This window comes from Phaseolus vulgaris, chromosome 4 (assembly GCF_000499845.2).
Source record: "Phaseolus vulgaris cultivar G19833 chromosome 4, P. vulgaris v2.0, whole genome shotgun sequence".
Classification (NCBI taxonomy): Eukaryota; Viridiplantae; Streptophyta; class Magnoliopsida; order Fabales; family Fabaceae; genus Phaseolus; species Phaseolus vulgaris.
This window is the reverse complement of record NC_023756.2, coordinates 657,057-685,049: the sequence shown is the minus strand read 5'-3', so window position 1 is coordinate 685,049 and position 27,993 is coordinate 657,057. Positions and strand designations below refer to the sequence as shown.

General features: G+C 34.3%; 3 protein-coding genes and 1 pseudogene across 3 annotated transcripts in view; all 4 read left to right on the top strand.

Annotated features, from left to right (window-relative positions):
• The window catches only part of LOC137836685 (putative disease resistance RPP13-like protein 1), a 32,519-nt gene extending 26,481 nt beyond the window's left edge, over nucleotides 1-6,038 (top strand). Inside the window, exon 2 of the mRNA XM_068645373.1 lies at nucleotides 5,885-6,038. Within this exon, the coding sequence (XP_068501474.1) occupies nucleotides 5,885-5,909 (25 nt within the window). The 3' untranslated portion in view covers nucleotides 5,910-6,038. The remainder of the gene's footprint in view (nucleotides 1-5,884) is intronic.
• On the top strand, nucleotides 3,043-7,305 carry LOC137836684 (putative disease resistance RPP13-like protein 1; annotated as a pseudogene).
• Nucleotides 7,306-11,008: 3,703 nt separating this feature from the next.
• Nucleotides 11,009-15,862, top strand: LOC137836561 (putative disease resistance RPP13-like protein 1). The gene is made up of 3 exons (XM_068645227.1): nucleotides 11,009-12,671; nucleotides 14,876-14,994; nucleotides 15,734-15,862. The coding sequence occupies exons 1-3, from the start codon at nucleotides 11,009-11,011 to the stop codon at nucleotides 15,860-15,862; spliced, it is 1,911 nt and encodes a 636-aa protein (XP_068501328.1).
• Nucleotides 15,863-25,299: 9,437 nt separating this feature from the next.
• Nucleotides 25,300-27,969, top strand: LOC137836560 (putative disease resistance RPP13-like protein 1). The gene has a single exon (XM_068645226.1). It carries the CDS (start codon nucleotides 25,300-25,302, stop codon nucleotides 27,967-27,969), a length of 2,670 nt encoding a protein of 889 aa, XP_068501327.1.
• Nucleotides 27,970-27,993: the final 24 nt, after the last annotated feature.

Here is a 27,993-nt window from a genome sequence, read left to right as displayed (position 1 = left end):
TTCCATGTGATGGTAGAGCTTCTGAAAGTAGGAATTAGAATATACATTAATGGCAGAGACATGTGCTTTATCATTCATCAACTACATCACTCACTCACCAACTCAATTCAAGCTGTATGTAGCTACTCCAACCCCATTGCAGAATCTCCTTTAATCAATATGGCTCAACACATTTGTTATCTAAACATGCAGCTTGCTGCGAAAGCAATTAAAATTGTGAAGCTTTAGCACTGCAATTTAATTGGAAAAATCTAAACATGCAGCTCTATAAAAAAATTGTATGCTAATGTATTTATGATGGATACACTTATTCTTGATTTTTAAGTCAATGATTTAAATGGAACAATGTGCTTATGCTTTTGTTTCTACCTTATTTCTTCCACAGCTCTTCCAAAGTCGGTTTGTAGCAGTGTACCATGATATTATACAGAGGAAATAAGTACAAGGGCTTGAAATTGGGTTCCGATGAGGAGTTTCTATACAATTCCCGAGCAAACTCCAACATTAATTCTTATAACATTGTAGATTGGAAAGTGGATTGTTGAACCAAACTGTTTAACTTTTCAAAATTTATTTCCTTCGGATTGGATTAGATGGATGGTCCTTGGTGATGATTATTGTAGTGTTGTTTTAAAACCTCATTAAGTATCCATTCTCAAAAAAATCTGATTCTTCCAATAAAAAACCATGTGTCTCCTGTTTTATTTCACATCCTTTTAATCTCTCTTCCCATTAAAAAATAACAGTTAATTATATTTTACTACTTTATTACCTCTCCTCTACAATCTGGAGATCCTCCTGCAACAGAAAAACTCTTGCTCTGCACTAAAAGTTTAAAGACTCTGAACAGCAACAACAAAGTTACAGAAGTGTAAAGTTTCTTGTTGACCAAGTATTGTCTTGTATAGTTGGAGATAAAAACTGATTATTGGGAGCCAACACCTCTCTACAAAATATACTTTTACAAGAAGAGGAGATCTATCATACGAAAGAGTTTCATTAATTTTTTAATCATACACTTTATATATAGTATAACTTTCTTACATATAAACCAAATACAAAATTTCTATCATGAGATTCAAATAGTAACATTATTTTCATTTTAAAAGCAACATTTTATATCTAACTGATAAGAAAATTATTATTTTTATTTAAATAATATATTAAAATTAGAAATACTCAAAAAAATCCTAAAATTTATTCAAGTGATCAATATTTAGGTGTGTATCTACAAGTTGAAGCTAGAGTTAGAATACTTGATTTCGTGGAAAACAAAAAAACAAAGTACTATTTTGTGCTCTTCGTCCGAAACCGAATATCGAGCTCTTGTTACTACTGCATAGTAAAATCCAATGATTCATTTTTCTTCTACAAGATCTTCATATCAATATTCAACAAAATGTCCATTTGTTATGCGACAATCAAGTTGTCGGACACATTGTTTTAAATCTTATTTTTCTCAAACTCATGAAACATATTGAAATAGATTCTCACGTCGTTAGAGAAAAACTACAATGTGAATTATTTCATCTTCTCCCTTTCAAGAGTTCTGAGCAATATGTTGACATTTTCACCAAGGTTGAAAAATTATCAACCTCCACATGAATACATATGTCAAATACAAAATATTTTATGGCCAAATTAATACCTAATTACTACCAACCAGAAAACATAATACTAAATCGGTATTAAGTCCCACTGTAGAGTTAGTCAATGAAACAATATTAGAAACAAAAAGATTGTGTCAATTTTGAAATGAAAGTAAAACCAATTTGAGATCTTTCAAAACAATAAAATAAAATTATGTCGAGACTATGAATCTTGAGGGAGAAACTAATCTGAAATTAAAGCATGCTTTGGAGGTGACAACTCATCTTCATGATGAAAAATCTCTCCAAAAGTTCAGGGCTATGGTTAAATGTGAGGATCCTAATGAAAATTTGTACTCATTTATTGGAACTTTTCAACATGATGGTTAAGAGATTCTAAGTTGAAAAACACTGATTTTATCTATGGCATATCATTGCACGAATTGAATGATCTCATGAGTCTATATACTGATGAGTGAAGGATTATCTGCAATATCTGAGTCTCACCTATCTGTAACTCAATAATACCAAATCAATGTTAAGTCCCACTAAGTGAGGTAAAGTGAGGCGTGGAGGTCTTTTTGTGAAGGGTAATGGAATAAAGGTGTAAGGTAGGAAGTATAGGTTGTGGATGTAGGTAAGGGTGCAGGTGAGGCCAAGGTGGTGAAGCGGTGTTTGGATTGCCAAGGTGTACAATGTTATGCTGCGTCTGTGTAGTTTTTTTTAGGTTGCTGTCAAAACCGTGTAGGTCCACTGTCATGAGGGTACAAATTGGTTTGTTGTTCTGTGCTTACAGTTTTTTAAGCAGGTTTTGCCATACAACGGTTGTCTCCCCTAAGTCATAAAGGGAGAGCAACTATGTGGTTGATGTATACGGGTTGGGATACCCCTGAAGTATCCCTCTTAATTTTATTTATTTATTGCTGATAAAAAAATGTTAAGTCACACTTAAAGTTAGTCAATGAAACAATATTAAAATATCTTTTCTGACTAATTTTAAATAAAAGTAAAACTAATTTGAGACCTTTCATAAATAATAAAAGTATAAATAAAGAGATAAAAATTACCATTGAACCAAATTAAAAAAAATGATAAATAAAGAGACAAAGAAAGACGATAAACCAAATTAAGTGAATAAAGAAAGGATGGGAATTAGTACATTAACTAACTTTGCATGAATATAATATAATTGTTTCATAAAAGATATTATTTGGAGTCAGATATTATCCAACCAATTAAAATTTCGAGTCAGATATCATTTAATATTTCACCTAATAATCAGACATACATTCATTGATTACAGTTGTCAACAATTATTGCATTGTTCGTTCCTCTTCCCGCCCTACTTTCATTCATCACAACCGTTGAATGAATATCCAACAGCTCACATTTTATATTGGTTGAGTTCCCATCAAACAAAAACATGTTCTAAAGTGAAGTCATCCTTTCTAACTACTCTTTTCATTCATCACTATACCATTCATTCCTGCACTCAATCCATTTCACTTCATTTCCAACTCCTTCCTACCATGGCAGCTGAACTTGTTGGTGGTGCTCTTCTTTCCGCCTTTCTTCAGGTTGTATTCCACAGGCTCGCTTCTCCTCAACTTCTAGACTTCTTTCGTAGAAGAAAACTTGATGAGAAACTGCTCGCCAATTTGAACATCATGCTGCATTCCATAAATGCTCTCGCTGATGATGCTGAACTAAAGCAGCTCACAGATCCACACGTCAAAGCATGGCTTGTTGCTGTCAAAGAGGCTGTCTTTGATGCAGAGGATCTGTTGGGTGAAATAGACTATGAACTCACCAGATGCCAAGTCCAAGCTCAATCCCAACCTCAAACCTTTACTTCCAAGGTATCAAATTTCTTCAACTCTACTTTCAGTTCATTTAACAAGAAAATTGAATCAGGGATGAAAGAAGTCCTGCGGAGACTAGAATATCTTGCAAACCAAAAGGATGCTCTTGGTTTGAAAAAGGGTACTTATTCTGATGATAATGATAGATCAGGCAGTAGAGTGTCACAGAAATTGCCATCATCTTCTTTGGTGGTTGAAAGTGTTATTTACGGTAGAGATGCTGACAAAGATATAATCATTAATTGGCTCACATCTGAAACCGACAATCTAACCAGTCATCAATACTTTCTATTGTGGGAATGGGTGGGTTGGGTAAGACCACACTCGCCCAACATGTGTACAATGACCCAAAGATGGAAGATGCAAAATTTGATATCAAAGCATGGGTCTGTGTTTCTGATCATTTTCATGTTTTGACCGTGACAAGAACAATTCTTGAGGCAATCACAAATCAAAAAGATGACAGTGGGAACCTAGAAATGGTTCACAAAAAACTGAAATAAAAATTGTCAGGAAAGAAATTTCTTCTTGTTTTGGATGATGTTTGGAACGAAACACCAGCAGAATGGGAAGTTGTGCGAACTCCTCTTAGCTGTGGAGCTCCAGGAAGTAGAATTCTTGTCACAACTCGTGGTGAGAAAGTTGCTTCTAGCATGAGGTCTGAAGTGCATCTTCTAAAGCAATTAGGAGACGATGAATGCTGGAAAGTTTTTGAAAATCATGCATTAAAAGATGGTGATCTTGAATTGAATGATGAGTTAATGAAGGTTGGTAGAAGGATAGTTGAGAAGTGCAAGGGATTACCTCTAGCTTTGAAAACAATTGGATGTCTTTTACGCACAAAGTCATCCATTTCAGATTGGAAGAACATATTGGAAAGTGACATATGGGAGTTACCAAAAGAACACAGTGAAATTATCCCTGCGTTATTTTTGAGCTATCGCTATCTTCCTTCTCATTTTAAAAGGTGCTTTACTTATTGTGCCTTATTCCCCAAAGATTATAAGTTTGTGAAGGAGGAGTTAATTTTTTTGTGGATGACCCAAAATTTTCTACAGAGTTCACAACAGATTAGACATCCAGAAGAAGTTGGTGAAGAGTACTTCAATGATCTATTGTCAAGGTCTTTTTTCCAACAATCAGGTGGCGGGAGATGTTTCCTTATGCATGACCTTCTGAATGATTTGGCAAAATATATTTGTACAGATTTCTGTTTCAGGTTGAAATTTGATAAAGTTCGATGTATACCAAAAACAACCCGTCATTTTTCATTTGAATTCAGTGACGTCAAAAGTTTTGATGGTTTTGAGAGTTTGACTGATGCTAAAAGACTTCGTTCATTTCTTTCTATCTCAAAATATTGGGGAGCTCGATGGCATTTCAAGATTTCGATACATAACTTGTTTTCCAAAATTAAGTTTATACGCGTGTTATCTTTCCGTGGTTGTTTTTACCTTAGAGAGGTCCCAGATTCTGTAGGTGATCTTTCGTGGTGTACTAAGATAAAAAAGATACCTGACTCGATATGTTTGCTTTATAACTTACTAATTCTGAAGTTGAACCATTGTTTCAAGTTGGAGGAATTGCCCATAAATTTGCATAAACTTACCAAATTGCGTTGCCTAGAATTTAAAGGTACAAGAGTGTCAAAGATGCCAATGCATTTTGGAGAATTGAAGAATCTTCAAGTACTAAATCCGATTTTAGTGGATAGAAATAGTGAGCTAATTACTAAGCAACTGGGTGCATTAGGAGGACTCAATCTTTATGGAAGAAAGCTATCAATCAAAGAAGTGCAGAATATTTCCAATCCTTTGGATGCATTAGAAGCAAATATGAAAGATAGACACCTTGTAGACCTAGAATTAGAATGGAAGTCGGACCACATCGCTGATGATCCAAGGAAAGAAAAGGAAGTACTTCAAAATCTACAACCTTCCAATCAGTTGGAGAGTTTGTCAATCACGAACTACAGTGGTACAGAATTTCCAAGTTGGGTATTTGATAATTCGTTATCAAATCTGGTGTGCTTAGTGTTGCAGCACTGTAAATACTGTCTATTAAATACTGTCTATGTTTACCTCCCCTTGGACTTTTGTCATCACTGAAGACCCTTGAGATTAGACGGCTTGATGGAATAGTGAGCATTGGTGCTGAATTTTATGGGAGCAACTCTTCATTTGCACGCTTGGAGGAGCTGGCATTCTCCAATATGAAGGAATGGGAAGAATGGGAGTGTAAAACTACTTCTTTTCCACGTCTTGAAGAGCTTTATGTGGGTGGATGTCCGAAACTGAAAGGTACGAAAGTAGTTGTTAGTGATGAGCTCAGAATTAGCGGAAACAGTATGGACACATCGCATACTGATGGCATCTTTCAACTACATTTCTTTCCAAAGCTCCGTACTCTTCTACTGATAGACTGCCAAAACAGGAGTACGCTCATAATCATCTCATGAATCTACGTATTTATGAGTGCCCTGAATTTAAATCATTCCTGTTTCCCAAACCCATGCAAATCCTGTTTCCGTCTCTTATCGAGATGCATATAACTAAGTGTCCAGAAGTTGAGTTGTTCCCAGATGGAGGTTTGCCATTAAATATAAAAGAAATGTCTCTTTCATGTTTTAAACTTATCGCCTCCTTGAGACAGAACTTGGATCCCAACACATGCCTTCAAACCTTGGTTATTGAAAATTTGGACGTGGAGTGTTTTCCTGATGAAGTTTTGCTGCCACGCTCTCTCACCTCTCTATTTATCGAATATTGCCCAAATCTTAAACAGATGCACTACAAGGGTCTCTGCCACCTCTCCTCTCTCATACTTTATGATTGTCCCAGCCTTGAATGCTTACCAGCGGAGGGTCTCCCCAAATCCATCTCTTTTCTCTTACTTTATGGTTGTCCATTGCTGAAGGAGCGTTGTCAGAATCCAGATGGCGAAGACTGGGGAAAGATTGCCCACATCAAACAAGTGCAAATGGTAACCCTATAATTGCCATTTTCCAAACAAGAGCAGCACATTTATACTTAAACTCATGATATTTATTAAAGGAGGATGGCTCAACTACGATTTTCATCAATCAATTACTTTTATTTTACTCTTATTTTCGTGCAAAATTATTTCAATTCTTCTGTTGAAATTAAATTCCAATCAATTGTGTCCCTGTGTCCAACATTTTCCATGTGATGGTAGAGCTTCTGAAACTAGCAATTAGTATATACATTAATGGCAGAGATATGTGCTTTATCATTCATCAACTAGATCACTCACTCAGCATACTCAATTCAGAATGTCCAACCCCATTGCAGAATGTCCTTTAATCAATATGGCTCAACACATTTGTTATCTAAATATGCAGCTTGCTGGGAATGCAATTAACATTGTGAAGCTTTAGCACTGCAATTTAATTGGAAAAACCTAAACATGCAGCTCTATAAAAAATTTGTATGCTGATGTATTTATGATGGATGCACTCATTCTTTCTTGATTTTTAAGTTAATGATTTCAAAGGAACAATGTGCTTATGCTTTTGTTTCTACCATATTTCTTCCACAGCTCTTCCAAAGTTGGTTTGTAGCAGTGTACCATGATATTATACAGAGGAAATAAGTACAAGGGCTTGAAATTGGGTTCTGATGAGGAGTTCCTATACAGTTCCCGAGCAAACTCCAACATCTGAGAGACAAATTGAATGAATGGAGTTTTGAAATACTTGAAACATTAATTCTTAGAACATTGTAGATTGGAAAGTGGATTTCTGAACCAAACTGTTTTGTTGAACCTCTTAGTGGGTCTATTTGATTCTAAACTTGTCTTTGAAGGAATAAAATAGAACCCACTTTTCTTATTTGCATGCTACTCTTTCAATTATATTTTACTACTTTATTGCCTCTCCTCTACAATCTGGAGATCCTCCTGCAACAGAAAAACTCTTGTTGTGCACTAAATCTGGAAATACCTAATTTGTTATTACAAACCCTGTATTGTAGTATTCCTAGCATGACAGCAGCACTTTTTCTGCTTTCCTGCAGGTTCTATTGGCTAGCTTCTTCTAAATTTCTAAACTACTTTCGCACAAGAAACTTCCATGTAGCACTGCTCAACAAATTCAACATCAAAATCTTGTTGTCCATCAATGCTCTCACTGATCATGCAGAGCAAAAGCAGTTCAATTTTTTCAATTTATCACCACAATTATTTCCTTCACTAAAAAATATGAAATTTTTTGAAATCCATGCGAACACATTAGCTACATAAATCTTAATATTAGGAATAACATTAAAAATTTTAAACATGTTAATATTAATAATATTAATAATATTATTATTTTTATAATAATATTAATATTAATATTATTAAAACAAAATAATATTAATATTAATTTTAACAATTATAATGTTACTATCATTAATAATAATACTTTTTTTTTATAAAAGCTTTCAATGTTAGAATATTATTATAAATATTATTAATAATAACAATATTATTCATAACAATAACAAGTGTTAATAATAATAATAAAATTAATAAAAAGTAATAATAATAATATTATTAATAGAATAGACAGCTTGTGAAATTAGAATTAAAAAAGGAAGTGAGACCACATCTCCAAGGAAAGAAGTACTTCATAATCTGCAACCCTTCAAATACATCTCTCGTATGCATTTCATTTTCTCACTTTTTTTCTAACTGAGTATTTTCCAATTATTGTTGCTATTCACTTAAAATGAATTCAATCCATGCATCTTAATGTCAAGCATCACTAAGGTATTTCAAAGGTTGTAATGCATATATGTATTTCATCATTTTCTTAATTTTCTTATATTTTCTAACGACCTAGTACACTTTTTTTAATCTTCTTTTTTTCTAATGAATGTTTCTCAATTTGTTTCTAGTGTAGTTCAAAAGTTTCATTTTATGCATGCTTTTGAAAAAAAAAAAATCACTTACAAAGAAAATAAATCCTACTTTTATCAATGAATAGATATTACATTTTGCTTTTACATCTGCCTAACCTCTTTTAGGATAATTTAGTCAGAAACCTTTCTTTTTAAATTTTTTACATTATATACCTAAAATCTACAATATTTTTACCAGGATTTAACATGCCAGAAATTCTCTTAAAAGAGAGGGACGCCTTCAGGAACGCAAACACACGAAAAATTTAATAAATGCTCTTATGAGAATAGACAAATTGTGACATCTGACATCTATTCATTATTTGGGTGTGATTGACATTTAACATCTATTCATCACCTCCTGGGAAATATTCTTAACAAGGTCAATGTAATATGAACTCAGAATAAAATTGCAGAAACTATGACAAAATTTCACAAATTTAGAAAGAGGATATAGCCTTGGAGTGCAAAAAAATTTTGAAAATTTTTCCCGAAACAGTTTCTCGTTGAAATTTTGTGTAAGAATCCCAACAGAATTCAAGACCAAACATGAAAAATTTCAGCTCAAACGGATGAGAATTCAGTTAGAAAAAAAAAGAAACAATTTCACACAAAAATGAACATTCCTTTCAGTCCTAGCAATGATGAATAACAAATATATTGCAAAAGTTGTGGGACGAAATTGAGGCTCCAATCTCAACCACAATTCAGTACAAACAATAAGGAATGTCTGGTAAAAATTTCATATCAAAACACACAAGGAATTAGATGAATAAGTCCCAGACCGAGAGCAAACAAAAAACTCGAAAACTTGTTTTTCCAGAAACAAAACGTCTTGGTTTTTCTTCCTTATATCTTATTTTGTGTTTCTCTTTTGGACATGCCTCCTTACTGGAGAGAAAACAACACATGAAAGTACTTGGGTAACTTTTTTTGGAATTTATCAACGTAATATGAACTTATAATAAAATTGTAGAAACTATGACAAAATTTGAGAAATTAGGATAGAGGATAGCCTTGGAGTGTAATAAATTTATGAATTTTTTTTCCAAAACATGTTTCTCGTTGAAATTCTGTGTAAGAATCCCAACAAAATTCGAGACCAAACGCGACAAGTTTCAAATCAAACGGATGTCAATCACAACTTAGTACAAACAATAAGAAACGTCCAGTAAAAATTTCATATTAAAACACACAAGGAATTAGACGAATAAGTTTCAAACCGAAAGCAAACAAAATAACTCAAAAACTTATATTTTTTCAAAAACAAAACGTACTGCTTTTCTTCCATATATCTTAGAAAAATTAATGCTGCCATGTATTGTTTTTTTACTTGGTGACATTTGGTTGGGGTTTTGTGGATACATTTAGTCACATATATCATATTGAGAGGTGCATGGAGGTCTAGCTTCTTGTTGTTGTTCATTCAAACTAATTGAGGTCTTGCTTATTATTAGGTACGAATTGTCACTTTAAACCTGTGATCTATGCTGACAGTTGCAATCCACAGGTTTCACATGAGGGATTATTAGCAACTCCGGCTCTCCAGCATGGTTATTGCTCGAGATGGAAACTATAGTCCCCAAAATACAAGTTTAATTATGACACTGAAATTGTTGCATACTCAAAACAACACCCTCACCATCACCATGCTACACGCAACACCATGTAATGCATTTTGTGTTCTTCTTACACAACCCTTATGTACTATAGTTCTAACCTTGGGGTTGTTCACCGAAATATGTAATGCATTTCGATTAGATTACACAAGATGTTAATGCTTCCATTGGAATGCCTAGTTATAGACAGTTTATGTTCATGCTTTCCACTGGGATCTTAAAACATAAGTGTTAAACATTTTTATAGTAACTTCTTCCCAAAATTTGTCAAAATGCAAAATGTTTTTGTTTCCACTAAAAACACATTTCCTATTTATTTAAGAATAAATATCTAGCTTTATAAGACCCTTTAAGTATCCCACCATCTTATTTCATTCTGTCCCTATATACACAAGTTCTAAAAAACACCTCATACGTTACAAACGGTAACTAATTAAGCTAGCTTGGAAATTCATAAACAAAGTATAAATATTATAAAATAAAATCCAACAACATACATTAAGAAACAAATCGGATCTTTAACAAAAAAAAAAAAACGTAGACATAAAATAGATATGCTTAATTATAATATATCTGAAGTTAGAGAATATGAAAGTTTACGAGGCATATTTGTTTATTGCATCTTATTGTGAGACATCCATTCATGGATTAGAGCTGTGAATATTTTGTTTATCAGAAACCGTTGATGGGAAGACTTAAAAAAGGTCATTGATTGAGAAAGATTCCTTGCACTTAATCACTGTCCATTTCAAATCACACACTTCCATTCACTTCATTTGTTGGTGGTGCTCTTCTTTCCGCCTTTCTTCAGGTTGCATTCGACAAGCTGACTTCTCCTCAACTTCTGGACTTTTTTCCTGGAAGAAAACTTGATGAGAAACTCCTCGCCAATTTGAACATCAAGCTGCATTCCATCAATGCTCTCGCTGATGATGCTGAACTAAAGCAGTTCACAGATCCACACGTCAAAGCATGGCTGGAAAGTTTTTGAAAATCATGCAATTAAAGATGGTGATCTTGAATTGAATGATGAGTTAATGAAGGTTGGTAGAAGAATAGTTGAGAAGTGCAAGGGATTACCTCTAGTTCTGAAAACAATTGGATGTCTTTTACGCACAAAGTCATCTATTTCAGATTGGAAAAGCATATTCGAAAGTGATATATGGGAGTTACCAGAACACAATGAAATTATCCCTGCGTTATTTTTGAGCTATCGCTGTCTTCCTTCTCATCTTAAAAGGTGCTTTGCTTATTGTGCCTTATTCCCTAAAGATTATGAGTTTGTGAAGGAGTTAATTTTGATGTGGATGACCCAAAATTTTCTACAAAGTCCACAACAGATTAGACATCTAGAAGAAGTTGGTGAAGAGCACTTCAATGATCTATTGTCAAGGTCTTTTTTTCAACGTATAGGTGCTAAGAGAGGTTATGTCATGCATGACCTTCTGAATGATTTGGCAAAATATGTTTGTGCGAATTCTTGTTTCAGGTTGAAATTTGATAAAGGCAGATGTATACCGAAAACAACCCGTCATTTTTCATTTGAATTTTGTGACGTCAAAAGTTTTGATGGTTTTGGGAGTTTAATTGATGCTAAAAGATTTCGTTCATTTCTTCCTATCCCACAATTATGGAAACCTCAATGGCATTTCAAGACTTCAATACATGATTTGTTTTCCAAGATTAAGTTTATACGAATGTTATCTTTCCATGATTGTTCATTCCTTAGAGAGGTCCCAGATTCTATAGGTGATCTTAGACATCTCCATTCATTAGATCTTTCGCATACTGCGATAAAAAAGCTACCTAACTCGATGTGTTTGCTCTATAACTTACTAATACTGAAGTTGAACTATTGTTCAAAGCTGGAGGAATTGCCCTTAAATTTGCACAAACTTACCAAATTGTGTTTCTTGGAGTTGAACTGGTGTCAAAGGTTCAAGAAATTGCCATTAAATTTGCATAAACTTACTAAATTGCATTGCCTGGAATTTAAAGGTACAAGAGTGTCAAAGATGCGAATGCATTTTGGAGAATTGAAGAATCTTCAAGTACTAAGTACGTTTTTCGTGGATAGAAATAGCGAGCTAAGTACTAAGCAACTGAGCGGATTGGGAGGACTCAATCTTCGTGGATGGCTATCAATCAATGACTTGCAGAATATTTTCAATCCTTTAGATGCATCAGAAGCAAATGTGAAGGATAAACACCTTGTGCATCTAGAATTAGAATGGAAGTCGGACCACATCCCTAATGATACAAGGAAAGAAAAGAAAGTACTTGAGAATCTACAACCTAACACACACTTGAAGCGTTTGTTCATATGTAACTACAGTGGTATAGAATTCCCAAGTTGGGTATTCGATAATTTGTTATCAAATCTGGTGTTCTTAAAGTTGGAGGACTGTAAATATTGCCTATGTTTGCCTCCCCTTGGACTTTTGTCATCACTGAAGACCCTTGAGATTTTAGGGCTTGATGGAATAGTGAGCATTGGTGCTGAATTTTATGGGAGCAACTCTTCATTTGCATGCTTGGAGAGTCTGACATTCCATCATATGAAGGAATGGGAAGAATGGGAGTGTAAAACTACTTCTTTTCCACGTCTTCAACAACTTTATGTGATTGAATGTCCCAAACTGAAAGGTACTGATTTAAAGAAAGTAGTTGTTAGTGATGAGCTCAGAATTAGCGGAAACAGTATGGACACATCGCATATTGATGGAGGCAGCGACTCTCTTACAATCTTTCCACTACATTTCTTTCCAAAGCTCTGTTCTTTTACACTGACAAATTGCCAAAACATAAGAAGAATTTCACAGGAGTCCACTAATAATCATCTCATAAACCTATATATTGATGGAAGTTTGCCATTAAATATAAAACATATTTTTTTTTCATGTTTCAAAGTTATTGCCTCCTTGAGAGACACCTTGGATCCCAACACATGTCTTGAATGCTTGTCTATTGTAAATTTGGACGTGGAGTGTTTTCCTGATGAAGTTTTGCTGCCACGCTCTCTCACCTCTCTACAAATCTATGATTGCCCAAATCTTAAAACGATGCACTTGAAGGGTCTCTGCCACCTCTCCACTCTCCTCCTTCGTGAATGTCCCAACCTTCAATGCTTACCAGCGGATGTAAACACATGTTTGCCAAGCTTGTGTATTGAAAAGGTTGACATTGAAGGTGGAGCCTTTTCCCGATGAAGTTCCATCTCTTCTCTTACAATTTGAGAATGTTCATTGCTCAAACAACATTGTCAGAATCCAGAAGGCAAAGCTGGGGAAAGATTGCTCACATTGAAAAACTGAGTGTTAGGTAATAAGATGAAGCACAAGTTCAAAATTAGATGTGGAGCAATTCCCATTTCTCTGCCTCTTCTACTGGTGCTAATTAATTTTCCACAGTATCTCTGTTCCTTTTTAATTACAATTTTCTGAAGTTTCAAATGTTTCACTCTGTAATCGGCATTTACTAAACAAAATAAACTCTATGTTTTAGAGGAGATGACCAGATGATTTTAATTGATTATTTGTTAATTGGCAATAATATAATTCTTTTTTCCAAATCAAGCATTTTTCTAGAAGTTGCCTTTTTGCTGTTATTATCTGTTATTGCTTTTGAACAAAATTAGTAATAATGTCATAGCATTGCAAATATCACTATGGATTTGTTGATTACAAAATTGTTAAAGTAATCACATTAGTAATTTTTATTATTTTGTTGTTCTGCTAAATTTCACATTGGATAAGTCTGATTTCCAACATCTTTCCTGTCATGGTAGAGCTTCTTGAACTATAGCAATTAGAATACATACGCATATATATATATATCAAATACATTAGTAACTGAGCATAGTAAATTGTAGCTGATCTCAGCTATGTGATTATAGAATCTCATGAAGCAATATGATTTATCAGAGATTTGTTTGATCTCCCACCCTTTGATCTAAAAATGTAGGTGTAAAAAAGCTCTTATGCTAATGTATTATGTATTCATGACTTGTCTACTGATTTCTTTTGTTGGTTTGATAATTTAACTGTAAAAGGTTTTCTAGTTAAACTTAATGTTGTCCACCAACCTCTTCATGGGTCTATTGCTTCTAAATTTTCTTTTCAAAGAACAAAATAGAGCGCACTTTTCTGCAATGCACACAACTGTTTCAATTAATTATGCCACTTTCAGTTTTGAAAACTAACAATCAAAGTAAGAAAATTGAAAAAAAGTGATGAATATAGAAAGACAAATAGACTAAATATTATCCAAGATGTACCAAATACTATGTCAGGCAGTGATAATTGAGCATGCTATAAACCTTGCTTCTGTTACGACATTTTTGCTGGAATCATATCCATCTCCGACAAGACAAGATCTGATGGTAGAGAGAGTATGATTTCTGATCAGACCTTCAAGCTTTTCTTATTAAAGATACTATTTTCTTTGTTAAACTTTATTGACAAATATCATATTTCTTCTCTTTAAAAGAAGGAAGAATGTATTGTTACAATTACATCTATATCTACATGCATACTACTAGGCAATAAGCTAACCCTTTAATCAAGGATGGATCACCTTCCCAATATAAACAATCCTCAATATATTACTTCTGTAACATCACAGCCTAGTTTTACCTTCAAACACCGAGTGTATTATTAGAAACTGCAAAAGAGTGGAAGGATACACTTTGTTTAGAACCCCAAGCAAAGTAATCTATCATAGAGAAGTCAACTTACTACGCAAAAATAAGTGTGCAACTTTTTCTATGTTAGATTTGAGCATAACTCTGAAGCTTGGTTACTATATTTAATCATAATTATTAAATATTATTTTTTTGTGTGTGTATGGGAGATTATTCTCTCTCTTACCATTTGTTTTTAAGCTGTGTGTAGTTTTAATTTCAGACTCTAAAATTGCTGAGGATGAAATGACTGGCGAAGATGAAGTCATGGAGGTAGTTTTGGATAGGAAATTGATTCAACAAATCTCTAATGCCATAGATACTCGCTTCCTTCTCCAACTGGTATACCATCTTGCAAATGATTTCTGTATCAAGTGTCAAAAAACATTTTTGGGGTGCCAGAGGACAGGGAGGTTGCAGTTTGTGGATTTTTACATGTTATCTTCAACACATTGCTTCTTGAAAAGATTATTTCTGTACTTGCCTACAGAACTGAACTTGTTTCTAAACTTTGGAATTTTATGAAATGGTGCCATGAAAACAAAAAATGGTCATCCTTGTCTGAACGGTTATCATACCTCTCTGGCGATGCACCAGGTTGGCTGTTGTCTCTTTCTGTATTCTGTCCTGCTTACAATCTTTTATACTATTGGCTTGTTTAATAAAATGCTTGTGTTGATGCATGAATTGCAGTTTCTACGCTGTTTTAGTATTTCTTTTAATCATAAGCTGTTCTTCTTTAATCAGGCATATGCTCATGATAGTTGATAATGAGGAATATTACGAGCAGGAGAAACCACTATCACTGAAGGATATTAGAAGTCTTATCATTATGCTATAAGGCAGGTAATGTTATGGAATGGAATGCCTGTTGTTTTAGTGAAACAAAACAAGGTGTGTCAAATTTTTTCAAAGGGTGTCTACCAATGTGTATGTACATAAGAGTTCAAAGAATGGAACTAAGTTACATTTTGGAAAATTGGTGTGTCAAAAACATCCTTAAAGTTTTAGTGCAATGCCCCTTACAACTGTAACCTGCTTTGAAGTAGCTACTAGTTTTTGAAGTTTGTTATTTCTGCAGGTTCTGTGGCAGCTATTGTGGGTGAATCATATCACATCAGCTAATTTGGTAAAATTTGTTCTAGTCAGCACAGCAATTAAAAAGCAGTTCGAAGCCATTCTGTGGCAGTTCGAAGCCATTCAACAATAGTTTCATGTTTCCTCTCTGTTGAACTTGGAAGATTTCATGATATTATGATGTTTTATCAAGGGCACTACTAAAAATGACCCGTTTCCCTCACCAAAAAAATGAAAGTGACGTCAAATTGTCATTAGGATTTTGTTCCAAAACAATTAACTATTTTATAATAAGAATCGAATCTAAACCTTTATGTTTATTATTCTAACACCTTCTGGTTATTAGATGGATCTTAATGAATAAGATAAATGAATTAGTAAGTGATATGTATTTTTTACATTAATATAATTATTCGGCATTAATAATGTTAATCACATACTACACACATTTTTTACATTAATAATTCAATGTCTATATTTTCATTATGAAAAAATTATACCAATATAGTATTATGAAACATTGGAAAGTAAATAAAAAAAAAGTTGAAAAATGGTAGTGTATTAGTGTTAGGTAGTAGGAGAGGAACACAAGATCTCAGAAGACCGTTAGACTATTTTGCTTCAACATTTCTATTATTCGTCACCTACTTTTTTATATGTGCACCTCCTAAAAGTAACGGAGGTTTCAAAATCGTCGGAAACTGCTAGAAATAACAGGAGTTTTGAAAACACTGGGAATTACGGGGGTTTCGAAACCGTCGGGAATTACAAGGGTTTCAAAAATTATGGAGTTTCTAAACCGTCGAGAAATAACGGGGTTTCAAAATCGCCGAAAAGTAATTATTTTCCAAAATTCGTAAAAATCGTCAATAATCCGTTAGTGACGATGGATTTTCTAGGAACATAGCAAACTGCGAGTAATGCAGGTTAAAACCACCGGAAATGTAAAAAATAACCCCACAAAATTATTTTTTTTTTTGTAGTGATAGTAGCACATGTTATATTTAAACTGATGTGATGATATTTATTAAAGAAGGCTCAACTAAATTTTTCATGAATAAATTACTTTTATTTTATTCTTATTTTCGTGCAAAATTATTTCATTGTTCTGATGAAATTAAATTCCAACCAAATTTGTTTCCTATTTTTAGAATACTACCAAAATCGTGAAGGTGGTCTTGCATTTGGCATCTATTCCCAATAGAGTATTCTGTAGTTGGAAGTTATGGCCATAAGAGACATTCTGTATCTGAGAAACTTGTAATTGGAATTTAAAAGTATTTTTAAACCACTTTGGCAATATGATTTCTCAAATAATTAACAAATATTCCAACATAGAAATGGACTTTTCCCTGAGCACTCATTATGCCATTAACCCTCTTGCAGAAACAAAACTGGATGAAAGTAAAGATAAAAGACTGAAGGGTCATTGATTGGATCCACATTTTACAACACACATTCAAACATCTAACTGTTTAAAACTTATTTCCTTCAGGTCTTTCCAATAGATGGATGGTCTCTGGTCATGATTATTGTAGTGTTGTTTTAAAACCTCATTAAGTATCCATTCTCAAACAATTCTGATTATTCCAATAAAAAATTGTTTCTCTACTGTTTTATTTCACATCCTTCTAATCTCTCTTCCCATTCAAAAATAAAACTAAATTATATCTTACTATTTTATTACCTCTCCTCTAGAGTCTATAGATTCTCTTGCAACAGAAAAACTCTTGCTCTGCACTAAAAGTTTAAGGACTCTGAATAGCAACAACAAACACTTACAAAATATAAGAAGAGGAGTGTGAAGGGATTGAAATTGGGTTATCAGATGATGAGTTACCTAAACAGGTCCAGGGAAAACTAATACACCTCACAGAAAGATTGAAGAAAGGGAGTTGTGAAATGTAAATGCTTCTAAACATACATTCTTAGACCTTGGAATTGTATTTGATTTCTTGTTGAGTTGGGAGGTGGCATTGAAGTAGTGAGCATTGCAAATAGCTTTTAATTTTTTTTTCTTTTCCTCCTTGGATTACCATTTGTTTATAAAATTAGGAGAGTAGAATTTGTGTAGCAGTCACCTGATGTAGATTAGCTGTGTAAAGCTTGAGTATTTGTTGTACCTAAAAATGGTCCTTGTATTTGTTAATGGAAGAAGCAATAGATATTTTACAATATACCTGTGTGTGTCAGTGAAGTTCATGATATTAACACTGGTGCGGAAACACAAAATAAATGCAGTTATTTTGAATTTATGAGTGTGGATGTACAACCACACTTGATCAGCACGCACATGTAAATCATGATTTACAAGTGCAGTTATACAATCGCCTTTATAATTCGATTTACAAATGCGGTTATTATCTGGAACCACACTTGTATATTTCACAGAATAGTGCTTTCTTTTAAAGGTGCATTCAGCATTCAATGATTTACAAGTGCGGTCTTGGTCATAACCACACTTGCAAATCACAATTACAAGTGCGGTTCATTTATAACCGCACTTGTAAATGTGATTTACAAGTGCGGTTATGACCAAGACCGCACTTGTAAATCACCCCCGCATGATTTACAAGTGCGGTCTTGGTAAATAACCGCACTTGTAAATAGGTTTTTTTTTTTTTAGGAACATTTTGTTTTATTCATTATTGTGCAATTTAAATATACTCAGCCAGACAGAAGAGAGATATAAACACATTCAGAATAACTCAAAGCCAAATTTGAATTATATGTATTGATGAAAAATGTACAAAATCACAAATACAACTTTATTTATCATCCTACAGTATTGATCAACTATATATATCCTAGAGTTATAAAAGTTTAGAAAATATGTGGACCAAGACTGTCTGACATATGTTATGGCTTCCAAAGACATGGGTTCCTCATCTGCAAAGAACTGCATTTCAAAATGGTTTAACACTTAAGTTAGTTTTAAGATACATGCATAGATATGTTCAAGTTATAGAAATAATTTATCAAATGTTACCTCCTGCCAATTACTTGTATGGCCTACTCTAACAATGGTACCCATCCATTGTATAACGTAATAGCCACACTCATAGCTTTTTGGTTGTTTATTACACTATAATTCAATGAATTGTAAAAGTAAGTATTGATAAACAATGGAAAGAGAAAGAAAACAATTACAAACCTTTAGTCTCATCCAGTTCAACTTTTGAAAATTTGAATTCGCTCGACCTTTTAGGATGTTATATCCACGCCATGAACTGGTAATTGATACAAAAAACTTTGTTAGTAGATTAATTATAGTGTCAAACAAATTTAAGTTGATAGTGTACTTACCTATCAATGATATTCTCAAAACTTGTGGATACCTTCTTGTGTAGGGAACAAAACCACAAAGCCGTCCTATCCTTCACTGATAAGACAAGTAACTGCCAATCACCCCTATATCATCCATGAAAAGAGTTGAGTAAATTTGTAAAACATGAATATAATAAACTTTTAACATATATATTTAAACTTACTCGTTAATATAAGGGCATAAATAAACCTCTTTTCCCTCTTTTTCCAAGGTGTTTGTGATGTATGATTGGGTCTCATTTGCCTTTGCTCCAGTGTGATTAGTATATGCAGGATCTAAGAATCCATACACATTTTCCTTCCCCTCAGTGACAGAGACACCATTCAAAAACCTACAAGTAGTTAGTTAAAGCATAATGAATGCTAATTTAGCATAAATGAAAATGAAATATAGGTAAAGATACTTACATCATAAAAAATTGAATGATATTTATATTCAACTCCTGTTCCCCAGCTACAAATTCTAATAGATCTGACATGTATATGTACAATGGCAGCTCAGGGTTTGTTTCAAAAAACGTATCATCCCATGGAACTTCTAGAGGGTCTCGTCCAATTTCTCTATCAACTATAACTAAGGAAGCTATAGGATCGTCAACCGGAACCTCATGCTTCTTTTTTGGACTTGGTTTTCGACGAGGTTTCTACAAATGAAAGAACATTGGTTATAAATTAGATGTAATATATAAATATAAATTACCATATGGAGTGAAATTATTACCGATGGTTCTGGCATAATTCGAATGAGGTGTCTGGGCCAGGCTACGAATGACTAAAATGCATCAGCCACAGTTGTTACCTTTTCTAAAGGTAGTGGAACATGAGCATCAGGTACTCGTACTCTTTCAACTGTTACCTTTGCCACATCCGAGGGGAGAGGAACATTGTGTAAGGTGGTGGCCTCTTCATAGACTTTTCCAATGGCCACCACCTGAGGTATCATGCCACCATCTACCAGTAGCTCACATTGCCTCGTCTGACCCATCATATCATTCCCTGATGTTGTAGGAGTTGCACAACTCCCCTTTGTGCTCTTCGGAGCGGGACTGACAAGTGTCTGAATTAGCGGTTCAGCACAAAGTTGATGCGATAACTCCTGTCGCAACGCTGCCTTCATCCTTTCAGTCTCCTTTCTCATCTCCTCCATTAATTCTTTACGTAGCCTATTCTTCAATTCTTCTTTGCTCTCTTTGGGGGAGGAGGATAAGTGTGAACGTGCAGCTCCAAAATATTCTTTAATTCCAACTCCTTGTCCAGCTGCACGAACACGACCAGGGTGCTCAGGTCGTCCAAGTGCTTCAACAAGGATATCGTGACGACCTTCTGGAGTAAAATTGCCCTGGGAGTCCAAAGTATCCTACAAGAGACCAAAATCATATCAGCTTTTACTATGAGTAATGCAGCATAGTAAATGAAAAAAAGGCTTAAATAACTTATAATTTTTTCTATGACAACCCCTGATTGCTTAGAATTTGGTGCACCCGACTTCTTAATTCGGACCCTCTTCCATTTGACATGGCGCTTAGGTGGTGATGGAGGAGAAGTGACCCCTGTTTCCACATCCTCAGATGCACTCCCCTGTCTAGATTGCTCTTTTTCCTCCATCAGTGCTTTCTCAAGCCTTCGATACCCCGCACGTACTGTCTCGTGCGAGGTAACATTCTTTAAAGCTATCTCTTGAGCTTTCTTCCGTCGACGCTGTCATAATTGAAATAAATGAAGTGAATTAATATTAACTTATTGATGTTATATAAATAAAAATAGTTAAGTACCTTAACTTACCATCTATTCCTCACTTAGACGACTTTGTTTAAAAATATGCCATGTCTCTTCTTCAATGAAATTGTAAGATTGACAAGGGCTTTCATCTTTAAGGTCACCAAAGACATATCTCGTCGTTAGTCTTGACTAAAAGGCGTGAAACTTAAGCCTGATATTCGATATAATCTTTGATCGAAGCGGTTCCACATCAGGAATTTCAAAATTTGCCTGCAAAATAACATCACCAGATTAAAATTAATAAATGAATATTAAAAAGAATTATATGATAACAATAATAATGTAAAGCTGACCAGAACATCCTCCCAGAGCATGCTTCGATCGACCTCTGACACCTCGTTCCATGAATTAGTCAAAATGGAGATCCTCTCACGAGAAAGAACTCCAAGATAGCTATGAAAGTCTTCTGCATTAGGACCAGAATCCATTCCAGTGTTGACGTCAATGTCAACAGCTGTCTTCTTACCAGCAGCACGTCTCTTTGCCAGACGTTTCATTCTAGTAGGTCCTCCGCTGCCTCGTTTGGATTGGGGTTTCTTTGGACTCTGATTCTCATCCATATCTCTGTTAAAAAACATAGTTAACAAACGTTAGTTAACCTGCATCGAAAGAAAATCATATAAAACAAAAACATAATATTCTAAATACATATTATCAAAAATATTTATAAATTTATTACCATAATGGGTTGAATGTTCATATGTAAATTCCTTCACTGTGGTCTTTACGGGTTGCATGTACATCATCAAGTACATCATCATCTTTATTAATTATCATTGGTGTGAATGAACGGGGGTCACCATTTTCAATATCATCTATGGCCTCCCCTTGTTTTTTCTCGTGTAAAACGACATACCAATGTTCTGACGTAGGATCTTTGACATAGAAAACTTGAGATGCTTGTTGAACCATTATAAATGGCTCATCTCGATACCCTATCTTTTGAAAGTCCACTAATGTGAATCTTGATTCATCAATTTTAACCCCACTTTTATTGTCAACCCATTTACACTTGAAAACTGGAACCGAAAACTTAGTGTAGTCAACCTCCCATATCTCTTCTATAAATCCATAGTATGCCATTGATCCAAGTATAGGATTTGAATCTTTTGAAGTGGAAAACTGCATTGACTCGGCTTCAAGAGTAACACCAGAATTTTGAACTGTACTCTTTTCATCCAAAGACTTCATGTAAAATATACAATTATTCACTTCGTATGCTTTACAAGAAACGACATCAAACTTCAATCCAGCAGCCAACCAGGTCAAGGTCTCCGATGCAGTTGAATCCTTTAACACCTCCTCTTTAAACCAAGGCATGAATGTTCTATTATGTTCCATCAAGACCCATTTCTCTGCTTGTCTTGGATTATTTGCCTTCACAATGGCTTTATGAGCTTCTATGTAAGGTATAACTTCATTTGTGTTATTCAATATATACAAATGTGCTTGCAATACTTCTGACCGAGATTTTCTTACAATATTCACACCACGTAAACATTTACTTGTAGAACGCCTATGGTGCCATGAATTAGCAGGAAGACCTATTGGATTTGCTTTTGACATGTACTCTGAACAAAATTCAATACTTTCTTCAGCTATGTACCTTTCAATCATTGAAGCTTCTGGACGATAATGATTTTTCAGATAACCTTTCAAAATTTTCATATACCGCTAAACAGGATACATCCATCTTAAGTATACTGGTCCACACCATCTAACCTCTCTAACCAGATGCACAACTAGATGAACCATGATATCAAAAAAAGATGGAGGAAAAAACATCTCCAATTCACATAAGATAACAATAATTTCATCTTGAAGTTCATTCAGTTTTAATAGATCAATGACTTTACAACAGATGGAAGAGAAGAATGAGTACAAACGGGTTATGGTATGTCTAACATTTTTTGGTAAGATCCCACGAATAGCTACAGGCAGAAGTTGTTGCATCAAGATGTGGCAATCATGAGACTTCAACCCAATTAACTTCAAATCTTGCATTGACACTAGGCTCTTCACATTTGATGAATGTCCTTGTGGCACTTTTACACCCTTTAGACATTGACAGAAACTTACTTTTTCATCTTTTGACATGGTGTAACAGGCTGGGGGCAAATATGTACGCTTACCCATTTGTATCGGTGCCAACTCGCTTCGTATGTTCATCTCAATCAAATCTAAACGAGCATTTAAACCATCCTTCGTCCTCCCGTTAATGTTAAGAAGTGTACCAATTGAACTATCACACACATTCTTCTCAACATGCATTACATCTATACATTGTTTGACCTCTAACCTCGACCAGTACGGAAGATAAAAAAAGATTGATTTTTTCTTCCAAATGTTTGTCACAGATGACTTTTTTTTTACTTACCGGAGGTGTGGTCTATGTTATTTACCATTTCGTAAACCTCAAGACCAGTTAGTGGAGTTGGTGGACCACTAGTCTCTTGGTGACCATTAAAGGCTTTTTTCAACCTCCGGTAAGGATGATGACTTCTAAGAAATCTCCGATGTCGAAGATATACTGTCTTCCTTCCATGTTTCAATTGTTGAGAAGCAGTGTATTCTTCGCATATTGGACATGCTTTATGACCCTTAACACTATAACCTGATAAGTTACCATATGCCGGAAAATCATTGATGGTGTAAAATAACATGGCATGCAGCCTGAAAGTTTCATTAGCAAATCCGTCAAATACTTCAACACTCTGATCCCACATTAACTTCAAATCTTTGATTAGGGGACTAAGATAAACATCTATGTCATTTCCTGGCTGTTTCGGACCGGATATCATCATAGACAACATCATGTATTTTCGCTTCATGCACAATCCAGGAGGTAAGTTGTAAATAACCAATATAACAGGCCATGAACTGTGATTTGTACTCATATTACCAAACGGATTCATTCCATATGTAGCTAAACCAAGTTGGATAATAGTTCAATATTAGTATTATGGCCTTTTTTTTACATGTTCTAAGATAAAGAGGTTTTGATTTTCAAACTGGTGTATAGTAAATACATATTGGAAGAAAGAAAGTTTAGTATTTTGGTTAGATGAGATAGGACCATGCTTGTGTTGATTTTATGATTAAGATGAAAAGAAGTCTAAGAAGTATGAATAAAAAACTCAAGAATATAATGAACACTTTAATAAGAGTGACAAACAAAAAGCTAATGTACATAAACATGCATTAATCCAAATTGAATCCAGTTACTAATTTTCTCCACTTTAACCATCTGCAAAGATTGAACTAATTAGATAACTGACACTCTTAAAATAGAGAATAAGAATTTCTAAAAAAAAAAAGGACATGCACTACAAGAAAATCATGAAATAGAAACCAATTTTTAGATACCAAAATAATTAGTTGCAATAGTAACTAAATTAGAGACCATTTTGGAAACTAAAACAAAAATTGGTTTCTAAATTAGTTTCTATTATTTTCTATTATTGTTAAATAGTTTCTAAATTGGTCTCTAATTAGCAACCAAGGTTTTAGAGACTAAATTTAGAATCTAAATAATTGGTAGATAAAAACCTTGGTTGCTAATTAGATACCAATTTAGAAACTATTTAACAATAATAGAAACTAATTTAGAAACCAATTTCTGTTTTAATTTTTAAAATGGTCTCTAATTTAGTTACTATTGCAACTAATTATTTTGGTTTCTAAAAATTGGTTTCTATTTGATGATTTTCTTGTAGTGATGGTTGCAACTACAACAAAGCACGTTATTCAAAAGGACATAAAAGTTGATGATGCTTGAAGAGATAATTGTTTTCTGTATTCACTGTAATATAACTGCAGGGTCTGAGGCTATAAAATTCTATAACTTGTCACATATATATATATATATATATATATATATATATATATATCAAAATATCATGAAAATCATGAATACGACTTATTTAAATGGATTGCTTAACAATCTCAGAAAGTAAAATGACATTCAATTACCCAGCTTAATCTTGTTCTACTGAACAAGTACATTAAAATAATTTTTAGGAAATGCTTTTGTAAGATTGTGACTTCAACTCTCTAAATTTTATATACTCATAATGTCTTTACATCAGGCACCATTTCGAAAAACAAAATTGAAAATATTTGCACAATATATTTTTAGGAAATCTTTAAGTTTTTTAAAAATATCTCTTGCATAAAGATAAAAATATATTCATTTATTATTTAGATTTAGGAAATTGAGATTGAGATATTATTAATATTTGATAGTTTGGTATATTTGACTCTGTATATAGAGTATATGAATAAATAAATCAAACTCCTCCATATCATATATCTTTTATGTTTTTAAGGTATATTATGTGATAAATAAAGAGATAAAGAAACCAAATTAAGTGAATAACGAAAGGATGCGAATTAGTAATCATTAATTGGCTCACATCTGAAACCAATAATCCTAACCAACCATCAATACTTTCCATTGTGGGCATGGGTGGGTTGGGTAAGACCACACTCGTCCAGCATGTGTACAGTGACCCAAAGATTGAAGATGCAAAATTTGATATCAAAGCATGGGTCTGTGTTTCTGATCATTTTCATGTTTTGACGGTGACAAGAACAATTCTTGAGGCAATCACAAATAAAAAAGATGACAGTGGGAACCTAGAAATGGTTCACAAAAAACTGAAAGAAAAATTGTTAGGAAAGAAATTTCTTCTTGTTTTAGATGATGTTTGGAACGAAAGAGCAGTACAATGGGAAGCTGTGCAAACTCCTCTTAGCTATGGGGCTCCAGGAAGTAGAATTCTTGTCACAACTCGTGGTGAGAAAGTTGCTTCTAGCATGAGGTCTGAAGTGCATCTTCTAAAGCAATTACGAAAGGATGAATGCTGGAAAGTTTTTGAAAATCATGCATTAAAAGATGGTGATCTTGAATTGAATGATGAGTTAATGAAGGTTGGTAGAAGAATAGTTGAGAAGTGCAAGGGATTACCTCTAGCTCTGAAAACAATTGGGTGTCTTTTACGCACAAAGTCATCCATTTCAGATTGGAAGAACATATTGGAAAGTGACATATGGGAGTTACCAAAAGAACACTGTGAAATTATTCCTGCGTTGTTTTTGAGCTATCGCTATCTTCCTTCTCATCTTAAAAGGTGCTTTGCTTATTGTGCCTTATTCCCCAAAGATTATGAGTTTGTGAAGAAGGAGTTAATTTTGATGTGGATGGCCCAAAATTTTCTACAGAGTCCACAACAGATGATAGATCTAGAAGAAGTTGGTGAAGAGTACTTCAATGATCTACTGTCAAGGTCTTTTTTTCAACAATCAAACCTCGTAGGATGTTTCGTCATGCATGACCTTCTGAATGATTTGGCAAAATATGTATGTGCGGATTTTTGTTTCAGGTTGAAATTTGATAAAGGCCGACGTATACCGAAAACAGCCCGTCATTTTTCATTTAAATTCAGTGACATCAAAAGTTTTGATGGTTTTGGGAGTTTGACTGATGCTAAAAGACTTCGTTCATTTCTTCCTATTTCACAATGTTGGGATTCTCAATGGAATTTCAAGATTTCCATACATGATTTGTTTTCCAAGATTAAGTTTATACGCATGTTATCTCTTCGTTGTTCATTCCTTAGAGAGGTCCCGGATTCTGTCGGTGATCTTAAACATCTCCATTCGTTAGATCTTTCCTCTACAGCGATACAAAAGCTACCTGACTCAATATGTTTGCTTTATAACTTACTAATACTGAAGTTGAACCAATGTTTCATGTTGGAGGAATTGCCCATAAATTTGCATAAAATTACCAAATTGCGTTGCCTGGAATTTGAAGGTACAAGAGTGTCAAAGATGCCAATGCATTTTGGAGAATTGAAAAATCTTCATGTACTGAATCCGTTTTTTGTGGATAGAAATAGTGAGCTAAGTACTAAACAGCTGGGAGGACTCAATCAACATGGAAGGCTATCAATCAATGACGTGCAGAATATTTTGAATCCTTTGGATGCATTAGAAGCAAATGTGAAAGATAAACATCTTGTGAAGCTAGAATTAAAATGGAAGTCAGACCACATTCCTGATGATCCAAGGAAAGAAAAGGAAGTAATTCAGAATCTACAACCCTCCAAACACTTGGAGGATTTAAAAATCTGGAACTACAATGGTACAGAATTCCCAAGTTGGGTATTCGATAATTCGTTATCAAATCTGGTGTTCTTAAAGTTGAACGACTGTAAATACTGCCTATGTTTGCCTCCCCTTGGACTTTTGTCATCACTGAAGACCCTCGAGATTACAGGGTTTGATGGAATAGTGAGCGTTGGTGCTGAATTTTATGGGAGCAACTCTTCATTTGCATCCTTGGAGTGGTTGGAATTCTCCAATATGAAGGAATGGGAAGAATGGGAGTGTGAAACTACTTCTTTTCCACGTCTTCAAGAGCTTTATGTGGGTAATTGTCCCAAACTGAAAGGTACTCATTTGAAGAAAGTAGTTGTTAGTGATGAGCTCAGAATTAGCGGAAACAGTATGGACACATCGCATACTGATGGAGGCAGCGACTCTCTTACAATCTTTCGACTACATTTCTTTCCAAAGCTCCGTTCTCTTCAACTGATAGACTGCCAAAACCTAAGAAGAGTTTCACAGGAGTACGCTCATAATCATCTCATGAATCTAAGTATTGATGATTGCCCTCAATTAAAATCATTCTTGTTTCCCAAACCCATGCAAATCATGTTTCCGTCCCTTACCTTGCTGCATATAACTATGTGTCCAGAAGTGGAGTTGTTCCCAGATGGAGGTTTGCCATTAAATATAAAAGAAATGTCTCTTTCATGTTTAAAACTTATCGCCTCCTTGAGAGACAACTTGGATCCCAACACATGTCTTCAAAGCTTGACTATTCAACAGTTGGAGGTGGAGTGTTTTCCCGATGAAGTTTTGCTGCCACGCTCTCTCACCTCTCTAGAAATCCAATATTGCCAAAATCTTAAAAAGATGCACTACAAGGGTCTCTGCCACCTCTCCTCTCTCTCACTTCTTTTTTGTCCCAGCCTTGAATGCTTACCAGCGGAGGGTCTCCCCAAATCCATCTCTTCTCTTGAAATCTTTAATTGTCCATTGCTGGAGGAGCGTTGTCAGAATTAGGCGTGCATAAAAAATTAGATGTTT